This window comes from Heloderma suspectum, chromosome 1 (assembly GCF_057233095.1).
Source record: "Heloderma suspectum isolate Gila_16-S chromosome 1, 16-S_ref, whole genome shotgun sequence".
NCBI classification, from domain to species: Eukaryota; Metazoa; Chordata; class Lepidosauria; order Squamata; family Helodermatidae; genus Heloderma; species Heloderma suspectum.
Window position 1 is genome coordinate 344,140,006 of NC_139458.1, and position 24,717 is coordinate 344,164,722.

The following is a 24,717-nucleotide window of genomic DNA, read 5'->3' on the forward strand; positions in this document are numbered from 1 at the left end:
CTCCTTTGTGTATTTGATTTATTTTATTTGGGCATTCATGCCACTAATGTCCATCTTGTCCACACTGGGCACACTGGTTCTTTTTTAAGAATCTTCTGCCTCTGCCGGGTCTTCTTCTTTTTTCTTTCGTCCACGTCTTCTTGGGCCTCTGGGTTGAGGGAGGGGGGTATACTGGCGATAGGCATTTGAAAGACGCTCCAAGCACGCTCTGGGGCCTCGGTGGCACCTTGCAGCACTTTAGACACTTTGGTCATATTAATTGACTTCTTTATACCTGCCTTTACGGCTTTTAACAGCAGGGTTTGATACTGGGTGAGGCGCTCTAGCCCCACTTGTGTTTTGGGATTCTAGCGGGGGGGGGGGTTACTTACAAGGAGACTTTATTGGGTAACTTACAGCACACAGGCGTACTTAATGGTTGGATCAGACAGCTTCTCTGAACCACGAGCTATTGGGCTAAATGGGTTTTATACCATACATGTTACCCATGAGGCAACACAACACTAGCAAGCATTTTCAGCATAGGCTTGAAGTGTTTGGTTCTCAGGCACAGCTTCCTGTAAACAACTTTGCTTCCCAAAGTGCTTGATAACACTTTTATTCATTAGTATGGGAAGACAAATTTTTTCTCTTTCTTTTGCTTTCTTTTTCTTTGCTGATCTGCCTGTATTGCAAATCATGTTTCAAACTTTTTATATAAAATTTTTTGCTCCATGCACCAGCCTTGTCTCTTTATTTGTCTTTTTCAAGTTAAACTCACTTACTTAAACCTTTCTGCCTTACACTAGTCCCACTGACACACATTTGGGATAGGCTCTTCTTCTCCTTCTAGTTACATTTTCTTCATCTTAAAGAACTATTACATTATTGTGGCTACTTTACCCCAGGTAATAAGCTCCAGGCACAATCAGCTGCTTTTAATTTACCCTGGGGGCAACTATGGCCACGCTTCTTTTCTACAAATGTTTTTTTTTTTTTGCCTCTTGCCTTTTCTTTCTTTTTCCCCCCCTCCCTTCTCTATCTGTCTTCTACTTTCTCTATTTCCTTCTTTTCTACTTGCCTTTGTCTTTTCTCCTTGTCATCCATCGGGAACCACACTTAGTATCATTTGGAGTTGCAACTAACACTAATCTGCAAATATCACATATATTTTATGATATCTAAGAAATCATAAAATATACACAACAAACTTTTTCCTGCAATTTAACACAATGAATGGAAAACACTTTTTGCATGGTAAGGCATGATGGAGCAGATCCAGCAATCATACTGCTCTTCTGGCTGAAAGCTCAGGGCTCATCAAAATCAAGGGACGGGCATACCCACACACGCAAAGAGTTCTAGGTCACCATTTTTGCCTCGGCAACTCTATGCTGCATGAGTTCTGGCAGAAGGAAATCTAAAAGTTATGGATCAAACTCAGCCTGCTGTACACTGAGCTGACTACAAACACAGACACACGGTCCACAGCGATGAGAGTTCAAGTTTATCAAAAGCTTCACAGCACTGTCCATGGCAAGTCTTTGACAATTTAAAATTTTAGTTCATGTGCAGAGTGTCTCTAAAAAGCCCAGACAATGATGGAGGCAAACAGAGAAGGCTCTGGGCAATGAAGATGCGATGTTTCCAGCAAAGGCTCTCCAGTTTTGCATCAGTTTAAAAAGGGAGAGTGTGGCCCTACACCCCTTCTGACAGCCAAGGGCCTTTAACTTTTTAGCAAGGTCTCTGTCTAAACAGCACGGCACAGCTCAGCTCTTTAGCCGTGACGCTTTAACCTGGGCAACTCTTCTGTAAATTTTATTCTACTTCTGTCAGGTTCTCACAGACATTTTAAAAACTTACTCTTTTTTTTTTCTCTTCTAACCTGGTACACGAAAGCACTGAAACACTGAGTGCCGAAACTCAGGACGCTGGGGGGTGATGGGCATCGCTTTATACTTGCATTTTTCAGGCAGCCATTAATCTTTGGGGAGGCGGTGGGGTGATTTGCAGGATTTCAAAGGCAAGTTTCTTAGTTTGTTTGTATTTGTAAATCCCAAGCTTAAAACAGGACATGATGAGGTACAGGGCAGCCAAATTCTTGCTTTGGCACGGGCAACAAATAACTCGGGTCAGCTTTCTTCACTGGGGTCTCAAACAGGAAAACAGTCTTAATTTAAAGTTGTAACATCACTGACAGCGTCAGCCAGCCAGCTACACAGATCTCATTGTTTTTTAAGACAGTTGCTCCAATATCTTCTTTTCTTCTCAATCAGGTTGGGTCTCCCAGCTTACACAGTTTATTGCAGCTTTTAGGAGCATGGTAGTAGCGTGATTTTGGCTTGGCCAGGAACATGCTGTCTGGTTTCTCGGTCTCTTCAGCACACACGCTTAGGCAGTGTAACACTGGACACTCAAATCAGTGAGATTTCTTCATTGCAGGGAATCCCACGGCAAAAGCTTAATGGTTACGCTCTTCAGAAATCATATAGCTGATGGTCAGTAGCTACAGGCTCTATGCAATTCTAACACAGTTCAACGCTAAACACGGTTACCTTGACAGAGATCTTCAACATGGTCTTTCCGCTTCATTTTGCTTTGGGACAGTCTTATGGCACACTTTTCACTCGAAGAGGGGTCTAGCTTGTGCTCTGGGGGCTAATTCTTCACCTTTATTTTCTATTTTGCCTTCATCTTCTGGGTCTTCATTTTCAGTTTCCATTTCTTAGGGATTTCATCTCAATTAGGCGAGGTGATGATGTTGCACAACTCAGAACCTTGTGGGCAATTTTCCTTCCCCCCCTCTCTCGGCGCGCTAGGCTAACAGCTACTTCTTCGGCCTTACACTCCCACGCTCCCACGCTTTGTTAAAAGCCAGACTGTCCTGCAACATTTTTCTAATTAACAGCCTCAGATCTTGTTCTTTTTTTAAAAAAAAAAAACCCTTTTCCTTCTTTGTTTGACATACATCTCAAGGGGGTGCAAGGTTTGCTTCCCCCACCACCCATAGCCTCCCTCCTAAATTGAAGACAGACACAATTAGGGAATGGGAATTGGTCAGTGAGTAAGGGGTCTCACTGGCCGACACAAGAGGATTTTATACACCACGCACTTTGCTACTGGCCTGGGCACCCGGACGGTCAACGGTATGTGTCAGAAACCGCAGTAGCCACTCACACAATCATCAATCTCTCCACTGCATCCATATGTTCCTGCCACCCACTTTTCCCACTTTTTACCAGAGCGGAAAGCGGCTTCCCCAGCTTCCTCAGCTTCCTACTGAGTACTGGCGTGCTGGGTACTGGCGCCCACTCGGGGTGTGATCAGGCCCCCCTTCTACCCTCAAGGAGTAGGTTCTTTTGTATACGTATACCACCAACACTGACCTTCTTCATAAGGCGGGGCCCTCTTTTTTTCTGCCCAGTGGCCTTTCTCCCTAAAGGCGGGGCCCTCTTTTTCCCATATACTTGCCTTTCTCCTGAAGGCTTCCAATGTGGGTTTCAACTCAATTGCAGCTGCGATACAGGCAGGGCTCAAGTTCCTTCCTCCGCTTCCCAAGATTCTCTTGCTGCTCGCTGCCGTTTGGGCGATCCCGGTGCAGGCTTTCTCCCATTCACTCGACAAAAAGGTCGGTGGCGCCAAGAAAGGGAGGCATGCGCCGAGCTCGTCTTCCCGGTGCGGCGATCAAGAGCAGGCAACTGCCACCTGTCTGGCTCAGAGCCTGCCACATCCGAGTCACGGCACCATTTATGTTGCAGAACCCAAAGTCAGAGAGACCACGGAGTGAAGGAAAAAGAGATTCTTTATTTAACGTGTGGGCTTAAGGCTGGAATCATTTCCAAAGAGCCAGAAGCCCCGAAATACATCAGCAGATTGTTTTTATAGACATTGTGACACATATGAAACGGCTCCTCCTCCCCCTCCCGCGTGGGGTTGCAGTCCTCAACATTTCTTCTCTTAGCACTATTGTTTATAATACAAGAACTGGGTTATAGGGTAGCCATGATAAGGAGAGAACAGAAGAGAACAGCAGAGAACAAGATATACAGTTGTATGACCTTTGACAAGATAAGGAATTCCTGTGTCTCGTCAGCTTACAACAATATATTCAAGGGAGAAAGAGCTCAGCAAGAACATGAAGCATGAGACTGCATGAGGCTACTTAGTCTGATCCCCGATATGGCTGCTACAGAGGCATCTTCCACATGTGAGAGCTCCATTCATAGAGGTTGCCTCTACCTGATTTTGGGGGATTCCCCTCAGTTCCCCAGAGTCACAGCCTGCTCCATTCAGCAGGGTCCCCTGACCATTTGGGGAAGTATTTTAGGGGGACTGGGAGGCTGCCAGGGAGGAGGAGGGCAGATAAATTAGCTTCCCTTCTGCACACTTTTCTTCAAATCCAGCCTGATATTTGTAGACAGTATTATAAAGGAATGGGGAAAGAGGGGGGCTTAAAAACATATTCGACAGAGCTACTAAGTCTTGCCAGTTGGAGAATTATTTCAAAAGCAGATTGCTTTACTAAATACTCTTCTTTAAATTTATTACACTCTTGTGTCCAGGTAGCCATGCTGCCTAGGGTCCACCTATATCAGTTTGTGAGTTGCCAGGAGATTGAAATCCTTGTAAACAGTTGTTGCAGATCTCAGAAAAGAGGAAGTAGAGATAAGGGCCGGTGTATGGGCACAGTAACAGCATAAAGAAACTGAAAGAAAACATAGTATCAGAGAGGAGTTGCAGAGAGCCATTTAGGTGGGCAACAGAAAAAGAAAGGTAATGTGGACTTTGATTCAAAGAAGTCTGAGCAGAAGGAGAACATGCATCAATGCTGTATCATGAACTCTTGTGCAAGAGTTTGTGGGACACTTCAAGGATTATGCTACTGCATAAGATACAAGCTCTCTTCAGGCATCCTTCTTACGGTGTTGAAAGAACTTGTGAGAAGAGGAGTGGTCCCGCCCCACCCCCCTCCATCGTCATATCAGTCACCCTGTACATGTGGAGGATGATGGTCTGAAGCAGAGAGCTTCCTCTATCTGTGGAGTGTCTCTACATGACTAAGAACCTTGGTTTTCCATGGAGATGTGGATACCCCAGAAATTGGAACAGCTCTGCTATTTGGGCAGTAAAGCCACAGAGCTCAAAATGACAGATTTTAAGCTCTTAACATTTAATGTTAGAGGTATGGGTTCAGTAATAAAATGAAGATGGGTTCAAAATATGATGATAAAAAATAATGTCTGGGTGTGTTTCTTCTACAGGAAACCCATCATAGAGGCACAGCAGACAAACCAATAAAATACCCAGGGATAGGCGAAAAGTATGCTGCAGAGGGCACATCGAAATCTAGAAGGGTTCTCATAGCTGTAACTAGGAACTTTAATTTTAAGGTCATAAACACATTAAAAGATCCCTTGGGAAGATATATACATGTAAAGTAAGTTATGGGCACAAAACATTGACCATAGGATCTATCTCTAGTCCTAATACAAATCAGGAAAATTTTTTGAGAGATCTGCAAATTGTAAATGGATTTAAAGAGGGAAATTTGATTCTGACCTTGGTAGCTGAGAGAGGCATAGCAAAAAGTAAGACAACCAGATCAAAAGAAATGATAAATCTCCAGATCTACTCATATTTTCCAGGAATAGGCACTCCTGAATACATGGCGATCTCTTCACTCAAGTGAAGTAAAGAAAATCAATAGCTTAAAAAAACACAATCATTACAGGACGTTAAGGGCACAATCCTATGTGGGTTGCTGGCAGCCTCCAAACTCGGAGCTGCTGACTATCCAGTGCACGGCGGGAGGACAGCAGAGGCAATCTTCTCCACTGCCCTGCATTTCTGCTAGATAGGCCATTTTGCCTGTCTAGCAGTGGTGCTTTGGAGGGGGAGGGAAGAAGGCTGCGGCGGCCATAATATACATAATATCATAGCCGACCTGGTCTCTTCCCTTCCCTGCTCTGGGAATGCTCCCTTTTCCCTGTCTCTTTGTTCCATTTTCCGAGCACAGAGAGATAGACAGTGTGCTTCTCTCCATGCTGGCTATGAAGGGGAAGGGAGCACAGTTTCCTGGCTCTGAGGTCAGAGCCAGGAAACTGAACTATCTTATGCACCCCCAGATCCCATCTGAGGGGCATAGCTTTGCTCTGTGCAGGAACAACAAACAAAAAAGGGGGGAATCAATTGTTAGACTAAATGGGAGATAAATGAATTACAAAAGACGATATTTCAAAAAATATGATTAACTTGCATTATGTTAACCAAACAGTTTGTAAATTTTAGGACAGAAATTCCAAAGAATTGGCAAACTACTTAGGAAAAAGTAGTATAACCAGAGAATGCGTTCAATTAGGGATGAAAAATGAGGAAATAAAATAAAATATGTTTTAAAATAAATGAATTATTCAGTGTTTTACAAAAGGGATTCTACCCTTTGATCTCCCCCCAGATTGATCAAATTTCCAAGTATTTGAAATCAGCTAGACCAAAACAATTTACACCGGGGCACCAACTCTATTTGAAAGAAAAACAACAACCGGAGAATTACATGAGGAAATCCAAAATCTAAAGTCACAAAGCCCCAGGCATGGATGGCTTTAGTGATGACATTTATAAATACAGTGAAGAGCAAGTATTGCCAAATTTATTAACACTCTTTAATTCAATATTTGATAGCAGTCCCATTCCTAAATCATGGAAAATATTACACGTGATCTTAATATCTAAATCCAACAACCTAGCCTTATCATGGGAGCTCTGTTAGTGCGTCCTGCTGAACATGCTTACAGAGCCCTTTTCAGACCGTCACGTTCAACGTGAGAATGTCTAGCTGGCAGCCAGACATGCTGGGAAATTGGAGGCAGGGCTGACGTATACGGCCACATCCACCTCTCCACTTTAGCTTTACCTGCGAACGGGCAAATGCCTACATAAGGCTTTACAGATTAAAAGATACAGCGATACAGACTGGTAAGATGAAGATTAAATCTTTCCATGCTACTCCTTTCTTTAACGTATGTAGAAGTACAGTTTGGGCCACAGTTCCATATAGTTTAACAAAAACAGTTCCATATAATGTAACAAAATCATCCCCAGAGGTAAACATTTAAATTCTCTCCAAAACAGCCAGAAAGATCCATAAGCCATGAATACTATAGAATATGTTGACTCTTAGGGTAGTATCCAGTGGCGACTGGCTGCATGCGGCCATTCTTGCCAATTCTGTTACACATCCTCCCCCCGCCATTACACAGCAGCGATTTACCACTTCTGGGCACAACCAGAAACAAGTGGAAACTCGGGATGCTGGAGAAATTCAAGATGGACTAAAATGGATTTCTAAGAATCTGACCTGCGGAATCCACTGCAGACCAACTGCCTCAAGCCTAGGGATGGACGAAAGTCCCTTACCTGTTCTCGAAGCTTGCTTCACGGTGGGGGGGAGGCGCTTCGGTTCTCCCCCCGAAGTTCAGGCGAGGGGGGGGAGGCTCCCCGCCTCGCCCGGCCGAAATTCAGGCCGGGGGGGAGGCGCCCCATCCCTCGCTGGCGAAATTCAGGCCGGGTAGGAGCGCCCCGTCTACCCGACTGTGAAAAAAAAAGTAAAACACACACACCCCCGTGATAGGCTATGTAACGATTTACGTAGCCTATCACGGCTAGATTTCCAAAGTCAGCCGTGATAGGCTACGTAAATCGTTACGTAGCCTATCACGGGTGTGGTTTTTTTAAAAAAAATTTACTTCTTTTTTTTTTTGCAATGGTGGCGGTGGCAGCCGGTCGGGAGACCGGCCGCCGCCCCCGCCCCCGACGAAACGCCGCAAAACCGCTGCCAGGACCCGCCGCCGAGAGGGCCATTCGGCCATGGTAAGTCCCATCCCGGGGGGGGGGGCAGGGAACCGGCGGAGAATTTCCCCACCAATTTCGGGGGGCCGAATGCCTTGGCATTTGGCCTCCCGGAGATTCGTGGAGAAATTCTCCGCCATCCCTACTCAAGCCACGCGGTGTCCATAGACTTCCGGATCTTTTTTTTCACTTTCCCGAAATGTATGCGTATTTATTCATAAGAAAATATGCAAGTTTCTCTCCTGAAACTGGTAAATATACGTGGGGAAAAGTTTCATGGGATGGAACACACTAAGTGTTACATACTAAGGTAAATTATGTAAATTGTTGCGAACCCTGTTATGGCATTATTTGTGTATTTTTCCACCCAACAAAAAAAGAATTCGACTCCAGCTGTGAGCGGATGATGGAACAAAAGGTGCCTGACAATCCGCAAAATGCAGAGGGAGCAGATTTTACACAATCCATACATCCCTACTGGAAATGCTTGTTTCTGAAATGGGGCATTTTGGCAGACCTTGCAGAAGGGAGCTTCGCTGACCTGACCTCTTCCAGAAGCTAGGGTCCTGCTCATTTTGGGTTGCCCCCGGAAACAGTAAATTGCTGTTGGGCAAATGGTGGGGGCTGCATGCACAACGGAATTGGCGGGGCTGGCCATGTGTGGAACAAAAAGGCCCCAAAGTGGTGGGCCTTAGACGACTTGTGAACAAAAAGGCAATTCTTGTCTTTAATCATCTTAGGTATTTGATTTTGCTAGAATTTCCTCTGTCTTATGACTGACAAATATTGTTATGGCATTGCTGATTATGTTTTATTTATTTTTTAAATATAAGGATCTTGCAAGTAGAGATCAAAATAACAGATTTTATTATCCTAGCTGTTTTATTTTCCCTGGAAGCAGGAAGTGACAAAGCCAATGAATCATGAATTCTGTGAACAAGAACATAGTAAGAGTACACAGTAACTCTTGCCTATAATATGCCAGTATAATTCCATTGAATAGAGTTTCTTTCTAGGCCTTTGAGAACAGAGCAATAACAAAGTGGTGGTCTGGGTTTTATTTATTTATTAAATTTATTAATCGCCCATCTGGCTGGTCACCCAGCCACTCTGGGCGATGTACAGCATATAATAAAACAGTTTAAAACAATAAAATTCTACAATAAATACGTTTTCTAAAATACCCTAACCCACCCCAAATGCCTGCTTGAACAACCATGTTTTTAATGCATGCAGAAGCTCATTAAAGAGGGGGCATGGCGGAGTTCCCTAGGGAGGGAGTTCCACAGAGTGGGGGCCACCACAGAAAAGGCCCTCTCCCTTGTCCCCACCAGTCTAGCTGACCTGGCTGATGGGACAGAGAGAAGGCCATACGAAGCTGATCTTGTTAAGCAGCCTGTCTGCTGAACCATATAGGGTTTTAAAGGTCAAAACCAACACCTTGAATTTGGCCCGGAAAACAGCTGGTAACCAGTCCTTCAGCACTGGAATGATGTGATCTCACCGGCGGCTGCCTTTAATCAGGCGAGCCACCGCGTTCTGCACCAGCTGCAGCTTCTGAACCGTCTTCAAGGGTAACCCCACGTAGAGCGCATTATGGTAGTCTAAACGAGAGGAGACCAGGGCATGTACTACCGATGGGAGCAGATGGTCGGGAAGGAAGGGGCGCAGCCGCCGTATCAGATGGAGTTGATACAGCGGTGTCCGGCTCACAGCTGACATCTGAGCCTCCATGGACAGCTGGGAGTCCAAAATGACCCCCAGGCTGCGGACTTGGTCTTTCAAGGGTAGCTGTACCCCATTCAACACCAGGTCAACATCCCCCAGCCTCCTCTTGTCTCCCACCAAAAGTACCTCGGTCTTGTCAGGGTTCAGCTCCAGCTTATTCCTCCCCATCCAGCCACTCACCATCTCCAGACATTTGGACAGGGATTCTACGGCCAACCTTGGTGAAGATTTGAATGAGAGGCAGAGCTGCGTGTCATCTGCATATTGATGACACTGCACCCCAAACCTCCTGATGATAGCCCCCAGCGGCTTCACATAGATGTTAAATAGCACTGGGGAGAGGATGGAACCCTGTGGCACCCCACAAGTAAGTGGCCACAGGTCCGAAACCTCCTCTCCCAGTGAGGTTCAAATACTGATATAACGCAGTAGGCTGTTGTTTTAAATGCATCTGTACTCTTAGAGGCTGATAGCTTCACCCACCTAAAAGAAGTACTCATAACCTAATAAATTGTTTTTGTTACGATTTATTACTACTTATGTAATGCTTCTTGGTTTCAGTATATAAAATATTAGCAACCTCTGCAATTAGCTGTTCCTTAAAAATAAAAAAGCACTTCATACGTAACTTGTGGTTAGACAACTACGCAACATTTTCCAGTCCAGTAGTTGCCCCCATGGAAGTCATGCTTTTCACAAACATAAAGAGCACTTCAACCATTTGGTACAAAAGGTGCAGAAAGTGAAATTCTGGGATAAATAGTTTTTGTGGCTATTTGCTATTAAGCACCTCTCTGTTAAAATGCAAGACTGCGTCTTCAGCTTCAAGGAGGTTTAGAAAGCAGTGTGTGAGTTTTCCTCCGAGAAAAGAAAATCCAGAACAATTCTGATGTACATCCATACAGATGGATGTACATGCGACCCTCTGGTTGCATTGTGAGTCATAGGCTGTTTAAACTAGTGCTGTGCCAAACATTTCTCCTCCATTTTTTCAACCGCTCTCTTTCAATTTGATAGAAAATAAATTGCTTTCAAAAGAAATCCAAAGGAGAAGAAAATTTTGGAGAAGTTCTCATGGCTTGGGTTCAGGGTTCTTGTGTTTACCTTACTTATGAGGTGGCCAAGGACTGCGTGTGAGTGTCCTGTCTCCTTGACTTCCTGCACTTCAATTAAAGCCCAGGGAAAAAATCTTGAGGTAATTCCTCCCATAGGGCTTTTCAGATCAGGAAATGTAAGCAGCCCAGCCCAGGAGGCTGCAGAGCAATGGAGAGATGTTTAACAGAAAGATAAAACACACACACAGCACCTTCGGCCACCTTGCTGTGATTAGGTATGCTCAAAAATGCCACCCAAATAAATTCAAAATAAATCATGAAATTCCCTGATGAGGCAGAAAAACGGAAGTCCCTTTCTTGGAGGAAGAAAATGTTCAGGAAATTGGAGGACAGGTTTTGGCACAGCACTAGTTCTACCTGTTCCCTGGAGCTAGACACAACACTGCCCCCCTCACATCTGCATTGTGGAGGATGCAATATTGGGGCTAGGCTGCCAACCATGGCTGACTGGGGAATGCTGGAAGTTGTGGGATGTTTTTCTGTCTAAACATGCATAGGATTGTGACCTTAGAAATATGTAATGAAAGCAAAGTTTGGGCAAACAGCTGTATGTAGATTTTAGGCTTAGAGGAGGTTATTAATGCCATTGCAAATATTTTTTGAACTTTCTAAGATTCCTTTCCATTTCCTGGATTTTAACCCATTAAAATATATTTCAAGGAGTATTTTCCTTATGGTTTTAAAATCATATCTTTTGTTGCCCATTATGTTTCCCAAGTTTTAATAAATACCAGATTGGGTGAGCCTGAAGTCACGCTGCTTAGGTAAAAGGGACACTCTACATTATCTGATTGCTTTATATGTCTGGTTTTTATGCCCTATTGTGCCTATGCATCAAAGTGTTTTAAGCACAGACTAGGCAAGCAATGTTCTGAAAAGTATTAATGTATTTCTAGATAGTATAACTTGTGTCTGCTACAGTTGTTAGCTCACGCTATGTAATGTGGCTCCCAGCTGTGTGCAACTATGTGTTTTACAGTATTAGAACATGCTGTGATGCTGCAGTCCTAAACTTCAATACATTATAATTAATATGACATGTTTATACAGAATGTAAATATTTAGTGCTTGTACTGAGGAACACTTTCAAAGGAGATTCATTGATATGATTACCAGTTAATGTCTAAGAATTGAAATACACCAGGTGTTCCGGCCATCCCTTTTGGTGTTTGAATTAAACTATGCCACCACCTCCCAAGTGTTTTAATGTTGTTTTCATAACAGTGGTCGGACTGGAAAAATCAGAGTACAGTCCCTGAAGATTGGCTTGATGTCTCTTTCCAAGGGCCTTCTAGAAGAAAAGTACAGATGTGAGTATAAGTTCCATTATTATAGGGGACTTTCTCTTTTTCTTATAATTTGAGAGAGAACATATAGGGTAGTATTGAATGGGGTGGAACTGCTAAAATAAATTACACTGCACTAGCGTAAAGTACTCTAGCACAACACCAGTAGCGTTAACTGGCACACTGATTTTCCCATAATTAATGTAATTTATGTTAGCGGTGGTGGCCTATTTAATACTGCTCATATGGTTTACATTTATTCCAGCAAAATGTCTAACCATAATCTTGCCAAATGTCATTGACTATTACATTGTAGAAACCTACATGGAGGATGAAATACAGGTGTTCATTCCAGCAGAGCTATCGGTTATTTCTAGTTTGGTTTGGGTTGAGGGGCTAGAAATTTTATTTGTTCTGCACAGTTTAGAATAATTAGCTCTTTGTTGTGATAAACAGCACAAACAGAACATGCATATGTTTAATTTATGGAAGCAGCAAGCAGTAAAGAGTGAACCAGAGTTGATTGGAGCAGGTGCATTTGTGTGATAACACCCAAAAGTATATGCCAGTATGCAACTACTGTGGTGACTTTACAGCCCCTTTTTGCTCTAGTATTTGAACTTCAGGAATATTCCAGCTTCAGTTTCAACCAAGTTAGTATTCAAATAAAATGTGCAGTCAGAATGTAGTACCCAAAGATCATCAGTGCCAAGCTCAATGTGGATTAGATATTGAATCAACTGCTTAAACCATTTCCTTAGATCTTACTTCAGTGTGTAAGGGTTCTCTACCTTCCCCCGCCCTCATGCATGCACATATATAAGCGGCCGCCACCACACACACTCACACACACTTCTAGTTGTCAGTTGTATTGCTATGAGAAGAGAAGTAATGTCCTCTGTTATTCTCCAACAGATGATAGGATCAAAACATAAACCCATGTTTCTTTTCCTGGAGACCAATTTTGACACATACATTTCAACTTTGTGTATCATTTAACTGTCACAGTCGAATTCTTGAGGATGACTTCTCAAGTTAAAGTTTGAAAGCCATGGAAAATTCAACAGAAATCAAGCAGAAGTGAAAGAAAACAGCAGGATGCATTTATTTATTTAAATATTTCTGACCATCCTTCAGGATACTAAGGCAGTGTACAAACACATAAACAATTAGCCATACAAAAGAAAACAAACAATAGTTGCCAAATTAGTTATGAATCATCTCCCAAAAACAGGAGCTGATCACTTTGTGCTCCTTTTTACAAACTAGTTTTTGATTTTTTCTGTTTTTCATAGCGAGATCAACCTTTTAATTTGCAGAGATACCACCTGTTGTTTAGGAATTGTTGTAAAGGTGCCCATGCAATCGTCTGTTTAATACAGATGTTGTGAATCCGTGAGATCTGCAGAATGGAACAAAATATTACTATAAATCATTTTATTTTTTTTAAAGTTATCACAACATTTTAAAAGCTTGTTTTCAACCAAACTATTTTGTTTCTTTGATAGTGGACTGTCATCTCAACTGTGCCTTATCACGGCTTGTTCACAAGCCTATTTATATGTCCCCATCTTCTGAGTACTATCATCAAGTAATAAGTAATAACAAGTTGATACAAGTTGCATCTTCTCTGGCATACTGGGTAGGCATAATACATTTTTGGTTATGTCTTCCACTGTTGGAGTGCTTTTTGAAAGCAAAGGCTGTATGCCTTGGCTGTAGGCTGCTAAGGTTTGGAGGTGCCGAGATAATGATAAGCCAGATCCAGGCTTGCTTACAAAGATCCTTTGTTGAGTACTTACAGCACACAGGCGTACCCAATGGTTGGATCAGACAGCTGCTCTGAACCCAGAGCCAAGGGGTACAATGGGTCTTATACTATACATGTCAGCCATGAGGCAGCCTGACAGAAGCAAGCGTTAATTAGCGTTCATTCCCAGCATAGACTAACAGTGCTTGTTCAGAAGGAAAACAATCAGAACTTTCCCAGCACAGCCACCTGTAACTCGGCATAAACATAGCCTCACTTCTCTGGCACATCCTAGGCCCCGATAAGATACTAGCCTTCATTAGCATGAAATGTGCCGAAGCCGCGCTTTCGACCTTTGACTCATCTCACATGCTCAGAGGCCCACTAGCAAGGAAACTGCACCAATAATGAACCTAAGCCAAGCATTATGGATCTCTAGGCCCCTCTAAAACTACAGGTGACTTGGTTACGGGCCTGGGGCCAATACAAAGGCTTAAAGAAATGAACACTGGTTTCCAAGAGTCCACATATTTTAGCTGGTCATTGTAGGCAGACAAAATTTGTAGTCACCATTGACCTTGCGTCTCTTCTGGCTTGTGGGAGGGGTGGAATCTTGTCTCCTACATCATCCTGTTCCAGTTTCACAGCAAATGTGTAAGCAACATTCATCAAGTTAAGATAATGCCAGTTTTAATAGCCAATATTTATTTATGAAAAGCAGGAGACAATGTGGGTTATGGGGAAAAGTGAATCTTAAATGGCCATAGCTGAACCCTCTCTTCACTCTCCACTTTTAGGGTAGAGTATTAAGAAGGGAAGACCATAGACAAGTCAAACCAAAGAGTTAAAAAAACAAACAAGCCCTAGTAATAACAATATTTTGAGCTCTGGAGGTACAGTAAATAATAGGGAATGGGGCCAGGAAGTACAATAGGAAATCTAAAACATAACCCTTCCTGATAATATTAAGAACAGCTCAATTTAATATTTGTAGTGTACCTACTGTATGAGAGAGAATTCAGGGCCATGGGAATTACCTTGAAACAAGTGAAATTTTGAGCACATGCAGAAATGAAGATTGCTGCTTCTAAAATTGTTGATCTAAAAACCGAGAGCCTTTCTTTCCTTTCATGCATTCCAGATCTCTTTAAGGAAGTAGCAGGGCCTACAGAAATGTGTGACCAGAGGCAGCTTGGCTTGTTGCTTCATGATGCTATCCAGATCCCACGGCAGCTTGGTGAAGTAGCTGCTTTCGGAGGCAGTAATATTGAACCCAGTGTCCGCAGCTGTTTCCAGCAGGTAATAACTTTAGCTTTGTTTTCACTTTAAATATGGCTTATTCAGAAACACCTGTATAGGCCAGCTTTGGCATACATAGACACACCCTCTTTAAAGACAAAGAAGTCATAATAGGTATATGATGCTAAAGCTACATGCAAATTATCCAGATAGTGTTCACGTAGAGCTCCCATATAAGCAAAGTACAACAAATACCTGGATTTTCTGTTCCTCTACATCTCCATTTCATGCAAGATAAATCCTTTGCATCTCACATGAACAGTAGCCAGTTCAAGCTCCCTTCAAGCTTTCCAAAGGAAAGGGGAGTGGGCTTACACATGGAAGCTCCACCCCCAACTTCCCCATCCTTGCAGAAAGAGCTTCAGACCTTCACTCATTCAGTGCAGGGGTCTGAAGGGGGCTTCCATACACATTCAGCTGAACACATTTAGAAGCCTCCACATGATCAGGAACCTTAATACTGCAGGATTTTGATGGTATGGAGGCTTCTCAGTGCATTCTGAAGCTCCCTCCCATAGAAACAGGGATGTTAGGGGCTGGGCTTGTGCACATGGCCCCACTCCTCTCTACACGCTGTCATTTTGAATACCTGATGAGGGCTACAGTGTGACAAGCTTGTAGCATTGTGCTAGTTTACCCAGTGGGCCAGGTCAGCAGCTGAAAGGATTATGATGTTCGTAATCTTCTACTTGATTGAATGGTGGCTGTAGCAGCATTTTCATGGCTTGTGTGTTATTAACAGTATTGTTGCCTTGTGTTTTCTTAATTGAGCAAGACAGAGGTTAGAGTCATTTCCTTTAAAAAAAAAAAGTAGGCTGGAAAAATTAAAAAATGAACATTCAAATAATTTCTGATCTGATTCTCATTTATCAGAATAATAATAAACCAGAAATCGGTGTAAAACAGTTTATAGACTGGATGCATCTGGAGCCGCAGTCAGTGGTCTGGCTGCCTGTTCTACACAGAGTGGCAGCTGCAGAAACAGCAAAGCATCAGGCCAAGTGCAACATCTGCAAGGAATGCCCAATTGTCGGCTTTAGGTAAGCAGAATAAAACGCTATGTCTTCTGTGGATTGCCTGACTAATGTGATTGATTATACACCCTAACCCCATTACTTTGCTAAAATATTAACTCAGTAGTGATCATCTGAGATCAGGAAGATGCCTTCCCCTCCACTCCATTTCGTGTGTAATGGGTTGTGGGTTCTCCCTTCTCCAAATAATCATCCAGAGCTGCTGGGTTAGACTTAGCACTAGAGGACCGCCAATTTTTTTTCTTTGCAATTGCAGCCTTCCCCAGCCTAGTGCTCTCTAGATGTTCTGGACTTCAACCCCCATCAGCCCCAAGCATATGTAAACACTGCTGCCTTTCTCTTTTGTGGAGGGGTCAAGGCACAGAAAACAGACACAGACTAAAGAGAAGCTGAAAGTTTATAAACATTGAGAGCACAGAAAGGGTAGGAATGAGGCTGTTTTTGTATTGGTATACAGTGCAGTCAACTTTACTGCATCCATTCATGAAGGTGAATTATACGGCCAATGTTATATAACAGTGGAAGTCATGAAAAACAAGGCTTCACATAAAATGTCCAAACAGCTGGTTCAGCATCTCTCAATGAAGTCCTCTAAATTATAAACATATATTCATGCATCAGAAAACAAAAAAAACCAGACATCTGCATTAAATCTAGCTATAATGTACACCAGAACTAGACAGAATAGACCAAAGCAATCACTCAGATCTAGATAGCAATCTGTCTGTCATAGGTTGGACTGTTTAGGGGTTTGTTATACAAAAGAATATACATTGACTTTTGTGAAAAACAAAACTTACAAGTGCATTCCAGAGTTGGAATCTGGCGTTCTAATTGGGTCAGTAAATACGAAGATGTCATCTGTAGCACTTTGAGATTCATCATCATCATCTGCCCCAACGCCACTAGCCATTGAACGCCAAGGTATAAAATGTCCTATCTAAGCATTTCCCCTATTTTTGGTTTCCAAAATGGTCAACATTCAGATTCTTTTAATGCCATTTTAATGTTGAAAGACTGTAGATATGTGCATCACCTGTTCTACCTTCTGTTTCACATAGTTTCTTAGGAAATGAACATTTTTTGTCCCAGTTGAATCTCTTGAATTCTATCATTTATATGTAAAATGATTTGTCAACTGGCATTGACGATGGGGAACCCAGATTCCTAATAACACACATTCTTCTCTGATTTCACTAATATGTATTTGTTACAGTCTAATAGGAAATGTCTGTGTGAATGAAATTTTGTACTAGGCCTGTCTTCCAAACACATGTAAGGATCAAGAAATAATTTTGTCAGCTGCCAAACATTTCCTTCTGAGGTGTTCCTCTTAGTTGCTTGACATCCCCTCTTGTTACGTTTGCTGGATGTCTGTGATAGATGTTTATTAATTCAGTCCACTGTTGTATAGTACAGGTGGATCAGCCTTCTGTATGTAACATTGTCAATTATTATTAGTCTTCAGCAGTGTGCTGTCTCTCATTTTTAGCACATACTCTTCTCAGGTTGTCGATGACATAATCCTGTGCTCTTGTCCCCACATTATATTTTTGGGTAGTCCATATTCAGGAACAACTTCAGATGCCCTGGAATGAAAACTGGAATCTCCTTTTCACAGGTGGGGAAGAGTGCTCAAGATCACCCACTTACCCAGGTGATCCCCAGGATTTAAAGAGTTGCCCTGACTCTTGGGGATCCTCTCCTTCTAGTACACCCCTCCCTGAGTCAGCAGGAACGGTTTTTCATTGAAAAGCGCACGCCATCCCGTTTTTCACTCTCAATTGCAGTAACTGGTTTTGGTCTGACAGCTGTCAAACTAGAAGCAGTTATGGTGTTTGGGAGCAAAAAATGGGGTGGCGCGTTGGGCACCCTGAAAAGCTGTTGTTCGGGTAAGTGGGGTTTCTTAGCAGGGCACCCCCAAGGGTCCGGACGACCCTTTGAACCCTCGGGATAACCTTGCTGGGGGGGGGATCTACATGCTGTTTTCCTGCCTGTTAACTGTCAAAGGCTGGCAAACCAGCCTCTGTACAGTCTATCCTTGCCTGTTACTTTGTATGTTTGACTGCTCAAACTTACAAGGGTCCAGCCAAGGCAAGCCTCCACATTTGGGATAGCCGCAGTTGCGCAAGTGTGCAGTTTTAAAAAAGAAAAAAGGGGCATTTGCACACATTCCATGGGGCTGGGAAAATGCAAAAAGATTTCACAGCCCCATTTTTTGCAAAAAAGACCCCCCCCTCAAAAAAAAAAAAAGAAAGGAAAAGGGCTCGCGATTGGAGCAGGGATGGGGAGAATGGCAGGTTGAAGGAGGACAATGACAGTCTCTCCAAACTGCTGTTCGGGCACAGTTGGAGGGGCTGTCACTGGCAAGGAGAAAGGGGTACTGCAAACAGCTTGGCCACAATTGCTTGGGAAGAGTGACAGGGATTTATGCTGTTCTTGCTGAGCGGCTCGCTGACTGATGCCCTTTACCCATGATGGGTTGGCATGTCTGGATTCGGACGACACATCAACCCGTCATTGGTAAAACAACCCCAAGAACACCCCACACGTTATCAGCATGGGTTGTTTCCGAAGAACAACCCACCCTGCAGAAAGCGGTCTGGGTTCAGACGACACACTAACTCACTGTGTTGTTCCAGACAACAACCCACAATGGGTTGGCATGTTGTGCGAACCCAGTCAGTAGCTTGGTTCCTATGGCATAGTCATGGGATTGACACTACTATAGAGATGACCTTTCAAAATGAACAAAAAAGCAATAGTGTCATTTATGAAAATTATTTACAAAACTGAATAAAATGTCACTCTTCAAATAATAGATTGGGTTCTTAAGTTAAATATGTTTGCTTACCATGCCTAAAACAAGTCTTTCCTAGCTAAATACAATCTCAAGCTAGCTTTTCCTTCAGATCAGATTTCCTTAAGCTCTACCCCACAAACAGGAACAAGTTTAGGAATTTCCCTAAACTTCTTTACAGACAGGAACAGATGCTCCCCACCAGTCTTCCTTTGCCTCCAGTTCTTCCTTCTTCTTCTGGCTTCTAGGATGATTCAGATGTTTCAGGGACTTTGTTGAAGTATTCTTTGGTCAGAGATAAACTAGGAACTTAAAATATGTTATGTGTAACTTGACCTGCTCATAAAATTATCATATTTTGTATATTAAATTTAAAAGTATAGTTTATTCGGACAATAATTACAAATGTACCGAGTTCAAGTTTTCAAACATAATGATAATTTTATGAGCAAACAAAGTTATACGTAATATAACTTTAGAAACAAGGGCTGCTTTATGTTCCTAAAGCAACCTTCCTCAACCTGATGCCCTGCAGATGTTTTGGACTACAATGGCCAGCATTCCAGACCATTGGCCATGCTCCCTGAGGCTGATGAGAGCTGAAGTCCAAAATATCTGGAGGGCACCAGGTTTGGGAAGGCTGTCCTAAAGCAACAAAGTGACTGTAGATCTGCAAAGAGTCCCCCCCACCCAAAAGTATTGCTTATTTTTCTGCACACACACACACACACAAAATAACCCAGGAAAAAAACTTTTTTTTTTTTTCGTGGCTTCAACATTTCTGCAAATTTTATATCTCTACCCATTCCCTGTGCCTTTCTTCCACCTTTGCTGAAGGTGGGGATGAAGAAGCCTGTCTTAATAGCTTTGTCTGACCATGGAGTCAGTACTATTCACTCAAAAGAGAGCTACTTTGTAACAAAGCCCTCTTTGCTGTAGGATAAAAACTATGAAATTCCCTCCCTAGGCAGCTTGGCCTAAACTCTCTAATGATATGCTTTCCAGTAACAGATAAAGAATTTTATTTAGGCCAGTGTTTGGTTCTGATTTATGTAGATACTCTTTTTATTTTATTTTATACCTTTAAGATGCTGTGAACTGCTTTGAGTTGTTGTTTACAGAAAGATGGCAAGAGGACTAATAAAATTTAAATGGGATAAAATATTCCTACAGTGAGGTGTTTCCTGGCATGCACAAGGCTATAGCTAAAAAGAGATTATGCACCTTTCTCTCTTGTATTCTTAAATGTTGTGAATCTACTGTAGTCTGTTAAAGGTGTTATTTATGTAGAGGAAGTCATAAACACAGGATTACTATGCATGGGAGTGAGAATGTTTACATGCACGCATGCATATTTTCACATTTTTATCTCACTGAACTGTTCTTCTAACACTTCACTTGACAATGCACTTACATTTAAGTTTTAACGTGCTAAAATATTTATACCATCTGGTGTTACTATTGATATCTGTACATATCATATTATATCAGCTTTGCCCTGTTTCCGCACAACAGGCTGATGTATGCGCATGTGTGTATCACAGAGTGGGTTACCATGAACCAAAGCGATGTGGCTCATGCTTAAAAGCTGGCATCAGAGACTGGAACTTATGTCTTCAGATGGTCCTGTATTATACATGCTGCAACATGCAGGAAAACCAAGAGGGTAATGGTGGCTGATACAGTGACCATACTGGAGGGAGAAATGGCCAAGGAGGAGGCATGTAATTGTGTCAGAGCACAACAGTAGGCACAGTGTCAAAGTTTTATTCAGTATCCTTCTGCTACTGCAGAAGTGTCAGATAACATTTGCTGCATTTGCTCACAATACTAAGCCAGGAATTGTTTTAAGCGTAGTTTGTTGAATAAGCCTGTCTCATAGTCAGTCAATCAGTCTCACAGACAAGCAAAGAAAATGTGGCTTGTTTCACTCAATCCTGATTTGCTTTCCCCCCACCTCCTCTGCCAATATCCATCTGATAACCCAAATGCAGCAGTCCTGTAGTGGCATGAACTCACTTGTCACCAGCTCACCTACCATTGACTGGCTGCAGAAATAGGTGTCAGGGTGGAAACTGAGCCCATAGAGCCCCAGAGCAGTTCTGATTCTGAGGAAGAGCAACAACCCGTGGGAGAGGAGCTTGCTCATCTCTCACAAGCACAGCGGCAGGGAGAGATTCCTCCTGCCTGCATTCCTGAGAGAGAGAGTGACCCTGGCAGCGAGAGAGCGGGGGAGGGGGCCTTGCTGGACGCTCGGCGCAGATGCAGGGAGCGGTGCCAGATGGAGAGCACTGAGAGGAGGCACTCTGCTCGCTTGGCGCTAAAACAACAGTCGCATCCCGAGGACCCCTCCGTAGCCTGTAAGTTCATAGTCTTCCCGCCCTTCTCCTTCAAACGGGGATCAACTGCCTACTCGGAGCATAAGCTATTCTGCTGTTCCTTGCTTAGTTGCTGGTGATTAGCATCTGAAAGAGTCATTAAGTTGTAAAAGGAATAAAGCCTTGGAAAGAATCCTTTTCATCTGTGTCTTGAGTTGGCTATTGGAGGGGACTGTAAGAGGCAGCTAGGGCGCTCCTGACAATAGGGTAGGGAACTCTCCTTAGAGATCTTCAGCTATTCCCAGCCACGTCCCAAGCCAAAGAAGCATTTCTCCTTTCTCTCCATCATAGACTCATGTAACATTGTCTTTCAGCCAGAAATGTTTATACTTTTCCTACCAAGTAGAATAAATATATAGATATATAGATACAGATATCCAGGACTCCTGCATTCATTCTCATTGGATTTTCTTTAAACTTATTTGCAGAATGAAATGATTGATGTACAGAGATGAAGTGACATAAGCATATTTTTCCCGTTGATGCTCAAACATCTCTCACCAGCCCAATGGGCTGCCCTATACCACCTACTCATTAGAGATCTGTACCCACCAAGACTCTGGAAAAACACTGTAGCAAAGGTTTGACTCAGTTATTCCCCAACAACCATGAAGCAAGGAAAGACAGGTCTTTATTCCCACCAGATCATAAACATTTTTTTGTTAATAAGCACCCAAATCCTCTGCAGTAAGCCAATGTGAAATACATTCTATACATAGAGGTGTCCGTGCTGCCAAAGAAAAAACTCTTTCCTCTACACCTGGAGTCAAGTTAGCCCAAAATGTTCATAGGCAAGCTCAGTTAGATTTTCATTCCTTTGGAGGGTTATATGTTTTACCCTCTGTGGGCGAAACAAACAGGGTAGCCTGTCTGCCAAGAGTTACACTGTGCTTTCAACGTGCAGTCTTATATAGATGTTACTAAAGTGGCCTGAGCTCCCTATAATTTTTGCTGTCCCGGCAAAGCAACTGCAAAGCTGGGTGGCCTGGCTTAAGAGGGAAAGCTTGTCAGAGAGGAGTCAGGTGGGAAATGGAGCAGACTGAGGAGGGAGGGCAAATTCTGGAAAGAGCCAGTGAGAGTCACTGAGCCTGAGAAGTAGTTTCATTTTCCAGCCGCTCTTCCTCATCTCTCTCTACTTTGACAAGCAGTTGAGGCAGGGTGCCAGTATAAACCAGGAATAAGCCAGGATCCTGAGTTTGGGCATAAAGCCAAACAATGGTTAATATATGTCAAGATTCATAAGCTACGTACAAAGCCTGGTTTCAAATAGTGGTTTGTTATCTCCAACATAAATGATAGTTAGTTGTCCAGGGTGGGGTTGGATTTTCAGACAAGTCAACATTTGACTAAAGGAACCATGGCTTAGTGTTACATGGGGATGCAGCCCTCTGTCTTACTCTGTCAGTCAATAAATAATTAAACTTGGTGCATACCAAACAAGGCACCCCCTTAGATTCCACTAAAAGCAGCTTCTCTGGTTCTGATCAAAATCCCACACAATTCAATATATTGCTTCTAAGGGTCAAATTTGATATGACACCATTGATTCAATTAGCAATGACATGAATGGTGGTGGTTGTGCTTTTTTACATCTGCAGTAGCATGTGTGTGGGGGTTTAATCCAGAACTGGACCACAGTCTGGGCCAAATGACTAACCCCCGCAACCCTCTGACAGAATCCTGATCAAGATTGGGGGCCCTGAACTTGTTATTTTCTCCCCCTCCCCCCAAAAAAATACACATTCACACAGTTGCTAAGTGAATGGTTTCACATCTAGTTTTTCCTAACACTGGCCAGATCCAGGTATTTTGGGACATTTTAACAGGACAGAAATCTAAAATCTGGCACTTGCCTCCTTTGTGACACAGGTAAAATCATTTTTTTCCTGCCAGGTTTTCAGAAGAATGCCCCTGTTTGCTCTTGGGCTGTGGCGAGGGGTACTGGGGGAAGGGGAGAATCCTTGAAAATTGGGCAGAGCCCACCTCTGGGTGTGTGGGCTGCCATTGCAAAGGTTGCGTCTGCTTGATTTTTGGAGATCCCCTATTCCTGTTCAGTCCCCCATGCCATACCCCATGCAATTCATCAGGTTTGTCCATCCCTTGGAGGAGCTCCCGAGAGATGGAAGGTCTAAATAATTCACCTTCTCATCACACAGTCCTGTTAATGCATTCAGTTATTTGGATCTAAACCAAGGGGACAATATTTTTGGATGGGGGGGGGGCTAGGCAGTAACACTGTATGAAGTTTACATCAAGCTACAAAGCTGTGGAGCTTGGCCACAAAGTTTTTGAGAGTTCCTAGAAAAGGGGGGCTTCATTATTTTTCCATTGTATTCACAGATATCGGAGCCTGAAACATTTCAACTACGATGTCTGCCAGAGCTGTTTCTTCTCTGGTCGTACAGCAAAGGGTCATAAATTACATTACCCAATGGTGGAGTATTGTATACCGGTGAGTACTCCTTTACTGACTCTTTCTAATGGATTCTTCTTGGTTTATTCCATATTATACCCTTCTCTCCTGTTCTTTGACAAATTTATTTTGCTAAGGTAACTATTTTCTTGGATTTGAACTTAGCAAACTGAAGTATTTATGGGATCCAATTCCACCGATGATAGGGATATTGCAGCTTTAAAGAAGTGCAATGGTTCCGCTTCTACTTGATGGCTGATTCCAGAAGGTGGTGCTGGGGAATTATTGCCCTGTCCTTTGGCAGTGTGGTGTAGGGTCGGTGCAGGTGTCCAGCTGGGGCTCGAAGCCCAGGAATTTCTTGCCAGCTTGGCCCCCCGAATGCCAGTCCACGGATCCTTGCGTTTGCCTGACTCGGTGTGTGCTCAATTGGGCAAGCACGTGACTGCCCACTCCCTTGCTGAGTTGCCATTTTATGTGAAAATAGCAGGTCTGCCTTTTTGTAAATAACTATTTATGCAAATGGCAGCCATAAAGTGGCCATTTACGCAACATTGTGGGCGTAAATAGATCATTTACGCCTGTAATGTTGCTTAAATGGCCCCTTCACAGCTGCCATTTGCGTAAATAGTTATTTATGAAAAAGGCCAAGCTGCCATTTTTACACAAAATGGCGACTTGGTGAGGGAGCGGGCAGCTGCTCACCACGTTTCTACAGACCTCCTGGCAGCTCACTGCATGGGACTGGCGAGCAGTGCATGGGGCGAGCTACGGTCAGTTTGCCCATCCCTAGTGTGGCGTATTGGTGGTCAAGTCAATAAGCTTTATTATGCAAATCAATCAGTCCCTCAGCGGTTCAGGTTACAGACTCTAGCATCCTAAGGCAAACTACAAATGACCTTGATTAAGCTGGCCCAATACTACATAGACTACCTAAAGATCCCTTTGAGGGATGCTCTGTGGTTAGAGGAACAGTTGCTGCAAATCTGGCACCAGCCTGCAGAACAGAACCTGAAAGGCTTTCCCAGCCTCGTCCTTGGGGGTAGGAGGTCTTCCCCTAGAGACCGCTTAAGATGGGCTAACTTTGCTG

General features: G+C 43.2%; 1 protein-coding gene across 10 annotated transcripts in view; it reads left to right on the forward strand.

The window, feature by feature from the left end:
• UTRN (utrophin) overlaps positions 1 to 24,717 on the forward strand; it is a 507,208-nt gene that overhangs the window by 435,421 nt on the left and 47,070 nt on the right. For all 10 annotated transcript variants that reach the window (XM_084827754.1, XM_084827752.1, XM_084827759.1 and 7 more), the window contains 4 exons: positions 11,895 to 11,980; positions 14,848 to 15,005; positions 15,879 to 16,045; positions 23,558 to 23,669. In XM_084827754.1, the coding sequence (XP_084683880.1) occupies positions 11,895 to 11,980; positions 14,848 to 15,005; positions 15,879 to 16,045; positions 23,558 to 23,669 (523 nt within the window). The remainder of the gene's footprint in view (positions 1 to 11,894; positions 11,981 to 14,847; positions 15,006 to 15,878; positions 16,046 to 23,557; positions 23,670 to 24,717) is intronic.